General features: G+C 43.8%; 1 protein-coding gene across 1 annotated transcript; it reads right to left on the bottom strand.

Annotated features, from left to right (window-relative positions):
• Window positions 1-4,979: 4,979 nt before the first annotated feature.
• On the bottom strand, window positions 4,980-10,745 carry LOC115310183. The gene is made up of 6 exons (XM_040502644.2): window positions 10,386-10,745; window positions 10,132-10,296; window positions 9,190-9,376; window positions 6,805-7,047; window positions 5,978-6,149; window positions 4,980-5,151 (listed from the first exon to the last, which is right to left on the bottom strand). Exons 1-6 carry the CDS (start codon window positions 10,719-10,721, stop codon window positions 4,980-4,982), a joined length of 1,275 nt encoding a protein of 424 aa, XP_040358578.2. The 5' UTR covers window positions 10,722-10,745.
• Window positions 10,746-11,016: the final 271 nt, after the last annotated feature.

Genomic DNA, 11,016 nt, shown 5'->3' on the forward strand with positions numbered 1-11,016 from the left:
AATTCTTTTGTGGTTTACGCTCTTCCAGGTGCACCTGTGAAAGCTGCCCCCAAGAAGAGGGGCACTGTTGCCGTGACATTCCGAAAGTAGCCGGAAAGATTGTGGGGAAATGTATCACAGACGGCGCACTCTTCAGACTCGTGTGTTTGGACGAGAGGCTGCTCAATATAGCCTATGAGCAGCTCTCGTCTTATGAGCCCATTTATTTCGAGCCAGCAGCTAGGGACCAGAACAAGTAAGACCAGTTTTTGATAACAGTTATGTTTTAATGCACTGCTTGCCTGTGAAATCAATTCTCGGGTAGTATATATTCCAAAGGATAGATTCCCCCCTTGATAAATCTGTTTCGGTACAAAAACACTTTAAATCCTAAATAGGAAAATCATTGGGTTCTGCCATGTATTATGTTCATGTTCGCCACGTATAGCGAACACATCCTATTGAGCTAAGGCAACAGCGGGTGTACCGAAAACGCTGGCGGGGGAGAGCGAGCCACGGAGAAGCACCACACGCCTGTAAAAGAACAGACTGGGCATGGTCTGCGACCATGCCCAGTCTGTTTTTTTCCAAGCGTGCAGGGCTTGATTGTAACCTAACAGTTAAATAAATATATCCTGCACTGTCCCAAATTAACCGGCACATCAATTACACTGGCAACGAGGATGAGATCCATGCAACAAAGGCGGATATAAACAACTGAGCGACAAAGGAGACAGCGGTAACGTGAGTGATGCCCGATCTCAAACCTAAAGAATGCCTCGCATCGGGAAAATTGAAGAGTTTGATTATAAATCGTACTTATGGTCTGCGTATGGGATACGGTCCATTCGTCACATGCACAGTTGTCACAGGACGATTCGTCACACTGGAACATTCATCATATAGGATGACTCGTCACATGGCCTACCGGTCCCACAATAGTTTGTTTCCCCAAAAATGTATTGTTCAATTTTGCTTGGGCGGACAAAGTGGCTCACCTCATATCTTAGGATGTCTTTGGCTCCCGAAAGGCGAAGAATTTGTAACAGACATGTTAGCTTCTGGTTCTGACCCGAACATTGAATGTTGGTTCGACCTGACAAAGTGGGTCACCTCTTAGCATGTCTTTCGCTTCCCAAGGTCAAAGAATTTGTAACAGACGTTTTAGCTTCTGGGTCCGTCCTGAACGTTGAATGCGGAGGCCATATAAGAGCGACTATTTTTGAACTCGGACTACATTCAAAAGGATGGAGGTGATCGCAACAGAGAGGGTAGAGCCATGATGCTGCAGGAGGGGTACTCGTACACATTCAGCAGAACGAATTCCGATACGTATTGGTTTTGTCGAAAAGGTGTATGCAAGGCAAAAGTAAAAACCAATTTGGCTGCCAGTTGGATTATTGCTCAATCAAGCCAGCAACTGAGATCAACCTGCTGAAGACTCGTAATAGAATGCAAGGAAAAGCGGATGATTATTGCACAATTAGTTTTTTTATCTACTGCTTTATGTAACAGTGGGAAGTCGTGAAACTCCTCATCAGGGAATGTGGGCAGTTGTTGAAATTTACTATCGTCCCCTGCCCGATCGATGTGACCAGTTGCCTGCATGACGAGTCATCCTGTGACGAATATTCCTATCCGACGAATCGTCCTGTAACGATTGCGCATGTGGCCGTTCGACTAGGGTAGAACCACATCGACCTGATGCCCAATCAAATGGTTGAATGCTACAAATTCCATCACTGGAAGTAGTTGGAATTCGAAACCATCGCAGACTACGTAGCTGCACTCAAACAGCTTTCGCTGCAATGCAACTTTGGTATTTCCCTCCACGACCGACTTCGAGACAAGCTCATTATTGGCATCAAGGACGGAAACATTCTCGAAAAACTGCCGGTTGAACTGACACCAACATTCAAGGCAGCAGCGCATCTTGCCACTTCGATGGAGGTAGCCATGAAGGATGCAAAGGAAATAAGGAGCGAGGCCAAGACCCAACAAGATATCAATCGCTTGGTGCAAGGACAAAAATACAAGACATCATTTCCGAAAAAAGCAAGCGAGGGAAGAGGAAAATCTTGCAGTAAAATGGATAGGTGGGCTAGTCGGTACACGTTTGACGTGTGAAGCGCCTAAACAACGAGGCCACGAGTAAGACGAGACAGGACCAAGCGCAGCGCTTGGTCCTGTCTCGTGTTTTTTTGGCGCTTCACAAGTTGAAAATCTTGCACAAGCAGGACCCCATGTCACCGTTGCGGCAAGACCAATCACAACCCTGAAAGCTGCTTTGCAAAGAACACGGCTTGTAATATGCGGAAGAACAGGACACTTCCAAATGGTCTGCCGTGACAGGAAACGAGATCCACAAGACTCAAGAAGAAAGGACAAGCCAAGCTTTACCAACCATGTCACTACATAAAACTCGGAAGCCGAAACTCCGTTTTATTTCATCGACTCAAGCTGCCCGAAATTCATCACAGTACCTGTGGAGATTTGCAACAACCCTCTTCAGATAGAGATTGGCACAGGCTCACCCGTGACTGTGATCAACCTGGAGGCGTTTCAAGAGATTCTTCCAGACATCCAGTTGAAACCTTTGGGAATAACGCTGAAGCCATACAATGGCAAGCCCATCATTCCAGAGGGAATGGTTCAAGTGGAGATGCAGTAAAACGGGCAAGTCATGCATCATAAAATTCAAGTGGTGAAGAAAGGGGGACCTCCCACACTGGGACGGGCATTGCTTCAGGATTTTCAAGTGAACTAGAAGGAAGTGCACAACGTGCGCGCAGAAACCTTAACTCTCGCAAGAGTGCAACAGGAACACAGTTCCATCTTAGAAGGTCCGAGAGCTGATGAACTATGCCATGAAAATCGGCGTGAATGATGATGCTCAACCAAAGCTTCTCAGACCAAGGTCAGTTCCATACGCCCTCCGACAAAAGATTACGTCTTGAGGAAAAGCACATAATCACTCCTGTGATGAGGAGTGAGTGGGCGACTCCAATTGTTCCAGTGATGAAGGCAAACGGACAAGTTTGCTGGCATATGCGGGAATTACAAGGTTACACTCAATACTGAAGATCTCTTTGTGAAGACTGGTCATGGAGAGAGAAGTTCACTAAGCTGGATTGCAGACAAGCCTACTTCCAGATCCCCTGAACAGAAGAATCAAGAGATCTCACAGTGATCAACACACATAAAGGGCTCTATCAGGTGAACAGAGTGCCATTTGGAATAACCCCCAGCATCAGCTATCTTCCAACGCATCATCGAAGAACTCATTGGGAACTTAACATACACAGGTGCCTTTCAGGATGACATTGTGGTAACTTTCAAGAACGATCAACATCACATATGGCAAAAACTCAAGGGAAAGAAAAATGCTGCTTCATGCAGGACTCTATCGAGTACCTACCTAGGACATGTTGCAGACCAACAAGGAATTCACCCAAATCCCAAGAAGGTGGATGCTATCCTACAGGCGAAGACGCCCAAAGACCAAAAAGAACTCTGGGCATATCTGGGGCTCCTGAACTTCTACGGAAAGTTCATCAGCATCACATGTTCATTACACTGCATTGCTTGTCTGTTCCCAACATGCACCGCAGTACGTGATTGTTTTCGCAAACTAATGAGTGTCTGTGGGCATACCATTTGCAGAGCATACAGATTTACAGCCTACAAGCAGTTCGTGTGGTGGGTCTGGGGGAAGCTGGGCCGTCACCGCCGTGTCAGGCTCCCATGCTGCGTGGTCGGCAAGATCCGGGAGCGATTTCCATCTGCAACATATAGGGGATTCCAGTATTGTTGATCACTGTCCATGCCTGTACCTGATCTATTATATGCAGCATGTGCACAAACGCTCTCATCCCACTTTGAATGGTCCACAAAAATCGGTTTCTCAATGTATTGCACTTGGATTTACTACAAAGGTGCACAGAGGGAGTTAAATTATCATCAAATAAACTTGCCTTGTTCAAGTAATAAGAAAAAAGAATAACTTGTTTCGGGCAATCTATGAAGCCGTTTTGCGGGTGACCCAGGCGGATTTTATTTCTTGAACAAGGCAAGTTTATTTGACGATATTTTAAATTCCTCCCGGCATGCACTGCTTAACCGCACCTGTGTAGTAAATCCGAGCTGGATATGTTGAGAAACCGATTTTTGCAGACCGTCCAAAGTGGGATTGAAGTGGTAGTGTACACGCTGTATAAACAAAAGAGTTAAATTGTCAACATTGTACAAGCCGAGACTTCGGAAAAACAAAACAAAAAAGGGACAGCACAGACACATTTGAAGTTTGGGCTATTGGGTAATTCATGGTTAAAAAATAAAAAAAAAGTGCAAGGTCATTCTTGTTCGTGCCTTTCCCCTGCTTTTAATTTTTAACCATGACATATGAGCTAGCCCAAACCTCAACTGTTTCTGTGCTGACTCTTTTTTGTTTTGTTTTTTCCGCAAGTCTTCAGTTTTACAATGATGAAAGTTCATCAGCTCGCTGGCATCTGCCCCATTATTTCTACAGTTAAATTATAATTGCTTACGGGACAGAATAAAGAAGTTGATTTTGAAAGGTTATAAAACATTCATTCATTTCAGAAATAAAGCAAAACTGTCAGTCAAACTTGTGTACACATATTATGCAAATTCTAGCTAGCATACAAGTTCTTTATTTATTCAATAGTAGAATACACTCAGTTAATTTGTCATCCGTAGTAAGAATACTTAATTTAAAATATTGCCAATTTCCTCACCCATGCCTAACATTGGCCCTGGCGTTGTTGAGTGTGAAACCGGGTCCTGTGGGCTAGGACTGCAGCTTCTTTGTTCGGCCTCTGGGATGCACTGCACAGGGGCTGCCTACGAGAGCAGGGAACATAGGCGGTCTCGGCCTCCTTGTAGGTGGGGACGGCTTCCGCCAACTCCAGGCAGCAGCTGAGAAGCTTGTGGACATAATCTACGTAAAGAATGGTGATGATTAAACCCCAGTCATTCTATCAATAAAAATGTTTCCATTTACCGTATGACGCAGGCTCCATGATTTGTTTTACAACCCATTCGCCTTTTCTCGCCTTCGGGTATTGGAGTGCATACCGCTCCTTGCTGCCTTTTGTTTTGGCTTGTTTCCGTTCTGAATTTTCATTGTAGTGGAGGACAGCAATGGAAGTCCTGTGAAGGCAATACAGAACAGGCACGATAGTTTGCTAGTGATGGGCCAAACTTTTTCCGAATGGTGTGTAATTGTCTGCTGAGCCTTTACACACATTGGGCAGGGTTGCCGAATCTCGCACACTTTACTTTTGTAAAAACATTTTTTTCTGCTTTTTAAAACATATTTTCTTGTTTATTGCTATTCTACAGGACCATTGCATCAAAGTGATTTTCCTGTGTGGAAATCGTTCAATATTGTAAAACCAATGTTTATACTGAGCCTCCACCAGAAGAGGTAACAATCAGGCACATAGCCAGGGGGGTGGGGGGGCCATTTTGCCCCCCCCCCTTGAAATTTTGCTGGGGCCTCCTCTCCTTCTCCCCCTCATACAGCATTTTTTCATGGGAGGGCCTCCCCCAAAACAAAATCCTGGCTGCGTGCCTGGTAACAATAATATAACTACGCTGGCTCTTCAATTCAAGGCCAGTTTTGCATGCACGTAGGAGTCATATATGTTTGCAATTTTTCATTTTTACCTTTAAAAATGCTGATTTGTGTGTTTAGGACACATGCAAATGTTTAGAAAGGTTGGGAGGATCTGGAGTTTTGGATTGTAAGGTCCAGTACAAGCTTTGTGTTTAGTTTTGTATGAATGACCGTGGAATAAAACCAAAATCTTTGCAAGGTTTTCACGTGTGTACAGATGTTTGCCGATTTTTTCTCGAAAAGTTTTCAGATTCCAAATATGGCCCATGACTATAAATATGTTCTTAGCATACTTCACAATATACAAATATAAAGGGAAACAGTGTGGCATCAGCAAATCACACTATTTCAGCTTACCGTGCCACCATGCCCTCTACAGTGAAGTGAGTTGACTTGGGTGTAAACCTGATGAGCAGGCTGTGGAAAGACTCCAAGCGGTACGTCTGGCCATCTCCAGAGATCCTTGGGATGTCTTTCAAAAGCTGATGCGACATCACAACTTTTTCCAGTGCGATGTATGGCTCAGATCCTGCAGTTAGAAACAGCGCCACATTAATCGCTGGGGCAATGCACATAGAACACTTCCTGGGTCATGTCTACAGTTCCTCTGTGCAAACTCAAAATTTGGCTTTCTTATTCTGTGTGTCTTCATGACATCAAAATAAGTCTGCTGGTTAAAAATAAAAATTGCTGCTATACCATAATTATGGTATTGCAAAATGGCCTAGGCAGCTCATGCATTCTGACATTACAACAGAGAGTAAAGTAAATGCGCGAAGATACACACAATTTAGTCAAAAATTTCTGGACAAAAGAAATACAGTCACACAGGATCCATATTTTCACATATATTAGATTACAAAATTATTGGTTTTCAGCATAAGTCAGCCACACGACGTTGCCACCGAATACACCTCATTCATCAGTGCAAAAGGTGCGTAGAAGTAACAGAATCTGTTCTTTCTTTGCATATGTTATTATCAGCTAATCCAATCAAGAGCAGGCAGTGTTTCATCACCCTCCACTTTGTTTATTACACTTTTTAATCTACCCAAGGTTATGCAGAAGCCACGGCCAATTGAACCACTTCCTGAAACTAGTTCCCAGCATCTGCAGTTTCCTTTTGTTTGCTAATACTAATGTTTGCTAACATTACAAATATATCAAACAGCAATTAGCATTACCTTCAAGAAGCCACCAGCGGTCCTCTATCGAGGCATGGGTGCACGCAGGGTACATCGGGTCAGGGTGCTGGTGCACGTCTACGACATGTCGCATCAACGACTTCCATTTGGCCAGCACCATTGCACCGTTGTCGTTACTTGTTTGAGCACACCAATAAACATGGGCACGAACAGTCTTCACCCAGTTATTCAGGATGCTGTTTCGCTTTGTCTTTCCTGCAGTAGCAAGCTTGCTCCCAATTCCTAGAAATTAGAAAATGTACATGCATGGCAAGCTGAGGTATAGCACTTTGGCATGTGAGTATGAGCATCGACGACCAAGTAAAGTGGACACAGTCAGAGTATGGCAAGTTTGTAAACACGAGTTAGTGTATTTGCGACTCCAACTAATTATAGGTAGCGCCACTCATTTTCCAAAATGGCGGTTATAGCGAGGGTCGGAGATGCGTGTTGCAATTGAGCCTGTCTAGTGTGCTGGCTTCACTGAGCGACACAAATTATTTCTTGTAATACGAGGAAGCTAGGGCGTTATGGGCGCAGGTCACCTCTTTACCCTGAAAACAAGAACGGTGTTTAGCATAATATTTACGCAAGGATGCGTGTTTTAATTCTGGAGCGAAACCGAAACTAATTTCTACTTTAGATTTCATTTCTCAGTATAGGTTTTATTTTCGGATTCTTTCATACCTCAAGATGTGTCTCACATAGTAATTATCTAGTTAAAGAAGTTGTTCGCTGAAACTTTATTTTGTGTTTGTTTCAACGTTTCAATCCAGGCTGATATTTTAGTTGTTGAGAAAATCCCTGCTGATATTTGTGCGTTCTCGCTGCCTTTTCCTGCTCAGATAAATGCCATGGGAAATAATGAACTGCGGGCCTTTTAATGAGCTGTTGGGTATTTAGATGATTAATTGGTTTAACATTATTCTCAGCACAAGAATAAAAGAATAATTCCAATTTTTACCATATGTCCACAAACCGTATAAATTAATAAACATTGTTCTCACTGCAACAACCCAAAGACGCAGTCCGAGTCAGACAGCTGAAGTGTGTGCGTGTGTTTTCTATAGGCAACGGGTGACGCCTAGGACTTTATATTACATCCAGGGTTTGACCGTTTGTCGACCTTGATAACTATGTCAGAGTTTTTCATATGCTAAAAAGAAAACAAAATTATACCTTTCTGGAAAGACTAATATGGTGAAATGGCATATTTTCGTGATCTTGGCATTAATTGGGGGCATACACTGCCGCGAATGGTATTAATAATAATATTAAAATTCAGATATTCTAATATGTAATTTTTTCAAGCAATGCTTCTGATCTAATTTCAAACGCGCGAGCAAATATGACAACCAAAAGTGTGCTAATTATCATCACTGGTGCCAATCGCAGCATTTTTAATTACCAAGTAATAAGATAAAAATAGTCCAAAGTCAATGAAAACATTTTAGCTAATGTGAGAAATCCATGTAAAATTACATCAATTGTGGTTAAAGTACATTTTTCTATCAAAGTCGCGACTTCTGACAATCGGCACAACGTAAGCCGCCACCGAAATCCTTCCAGACCAAATGCCCAAAACATTTTTTTAATTATTAATTTTTTTATAACATTTAGTTACTTTCATTTTTACGCTTGACCGTTTCGCCAATCTCAGCCTTTCCATTTCAAAGGAACGCCTACTTGCTTGCACGTCTGCTCACTGCAGCACGTTTTGTTGGCATTGGAAGCCGGTGAAACAGCAGTGAGTTTTAGTATTATGTATACGAGTGAACGCAAGTGCTGTGTGTTTGTGTTAGCTTTGCGTGTTGCACACCGTGAGTGTGCGGAGCCCAAAATTGCAGTCTTGGATGGCGCATGGCGATGAGGCGCACATGCAACATGGGGCTTACAACTCGTTTGCTTCTATCCGCAGTACTAAAACTCTCCTGTAAGGTACAATCCCATACCGACCGCAGCACTACGTTGGGACAGTGAAGAGTGTTGTTTGCATTCGGAAATGACATTTCGCGAGCCATGATCGCGAGCAGTTTTGCCGTGCCCACTGAGCAGGAGAATCGGGGGACCCCCACTAGAGCGCTTCCCGTTTCCGCTGCGGGAGGGCGAGCGTCGAGCTGGAGACGCGAATAGAACCATGCTGGAATAGCACTTTACAAAACTTGACTATTGAGCGTGTCACACTATACTGATTTGTGACGAGGAGATCCTGAAATAGATGAAATTATACTATAACAGGAAAACAAATTTCAGCATAGCTTGGTAAAATATATTATGCATATGGGAAAACCCAAATATCCTGTTTATTGAAGAAAAACATCTAATCTGAGGTGGTCCCCCAGGGTAGCGACTGCTGAAATTATTTTCTAAAATAAAGTTAGTTACCTTTAGCAATGTGCCAAGCATCGAAACGGTGCTTCGTGTTCGGGTAGCTGTCCTTCATGAGGGCACTCACTCCAAAGTGCCGGTCTGTCACAAGTACATCCGGGAAGAACCCCCAACCCTGGAGGTAGTCGAAAGAACGTTTGAGGCCCTCAGTCTCCATATGGTTGCTTGACTTGACCTCGTTCGACTGATGTAGAAAGAGAGGGTAACAAAATCATTACACAAGCAATGCAATGACCAAAGAATAGTTCTAATACTGTGAAACATTCTTTGGCTAGGTGCTCAGCATTTTGTGAAGCCTGAAAAGTGAAGTGCAAGGTAGCGTGGCTTTGAAGCTCAATGCTGATTGGTATGGGGGGGAGGTCACATGACCAGAAGGGGTAGGCGACGCGTGAAGTAGGCAAGAAGGTGCTCAGCCGCCTGTGCGCACTGACGGAGGGGAGCTCGCGAATATGGAAGGCTCTGGAAGATCGCCAGGTTTATCATTACCAGTATCGCTTCATTCTAGGAACAACTATGAAGTGTACACATGGTACAAATTAAACTTCTGGTGAAGGGTGCTGTGCATGAATGCACGAACGACACCTTCTGGCGTCTTGCGCATTCATGATTACAAACAGAACTCGTGGTGACCTGCGACCCAACCAGGATAGATAACTGGGCGAGTTGGTGAGAGTTTGTGTTGAAAAAACAGCGCTTTGTCTTATGTTCTCTTCGTCGTTGTGTCCTCGTCTTAGTCGCGCTGTTTTTTCAACATGGACCCAACCAGCCCCCTGTGCAAAGGGAGAAGAGTCCACTCAGAAATGCTTCGCATTTAAAATGTATGGCAAATTGCTAGGAAATTGTGTTTCCTGCTTGAAAAAGCAGAGTATTGCAGAACATTTCACGTACGCAACACGATTGGCTAGTACTTTTCCAAAAAATTTTTTAACCAGTATTTACCTGGACAACCTCATAGTGCAGGATCTTGTTGATGTTGGTTTCTAGCAAGCTATAGGTCCCATATTTGGCAGAATAGCCGGGTGAGTCTGCACGGCCGTCACCGGCCAAGTGAAGGCCAGTGCCACAGATTGATGTCAGGAGGACAGTTTGCTCCGTTTTCCAGACCTTTGAAATTAAAAAAATCACAAACGTCAATCTTCACTACAAAGAATGACCTTTTAGCAAGCAATTTTGTAATCTGCAGGTGTGATCACCTTTGTTGCAGCTGGGAAGACCAGACAGCGTTGGACCTTGAAGAACTGAGTCTTGTGTATCACAGCGACACCTATTGACCCCAGAAGGCGCAGAACACGTGTAGGGCTGGCGCCAGAGTATGTTATAGCGGCCGGCAAGATGATGTTCATCAGCGCCTTGCCGTTAATTGTTGGCTGATTTTCCCATACAGTCGTATGGCCACTAACACATGTAGTTACGGCGTGAAGCAGGGTCCCCCGTTGCTTCAGTTTCGTCTCTGTTGGGGCCAGGCACTCCTTACAGATCGAAAACAACTCTAGGAGCTTCGAAGCGCAGACCAGATATTTTTTTTCCATCAGAGGGTCAGCCACCTCAGCAGAGACGTTGCACTCCCTGCGAAAGAAAACAAGCAGTACAGTTACAACCCTTCCAATTTCAGAGTATGTTGTTTTTATCCCCTCTATATTTTTTCCTGTCTTGTTATTTCATTATTTTAGTCACACTTGAAAATAACAAAAAAATACCTAGCTAGATCCTAGTCATAGTATAAAATTATGGTTTCTCAGAAGATAGAAAACACATACTCGTGAGGTCTTCCATCATCCGAGGTCACGGAGTCATCACTGGTGTCAGAAGAATCTGCCCCATAAC

This window comes from Ixodes scapularis, unplaced genomic scaffold (assembly GCF_016920785.2).
Source record: "Ixodes scapularis isolate PalLabHiFi unplaced genomic scaffold, ASM1692078v2 PGA_scaffold5__190_contigs__length_132052651, whole genome shotgun sequence".
In the NCBI taxonomy this organism is placed as follows: domain Eukaryota; kingdom Metazoa; phylum Arthropoda; class Arachnida; order Ixodida; family Ixodidae; genus Ixodes; species Ixodes scapularis.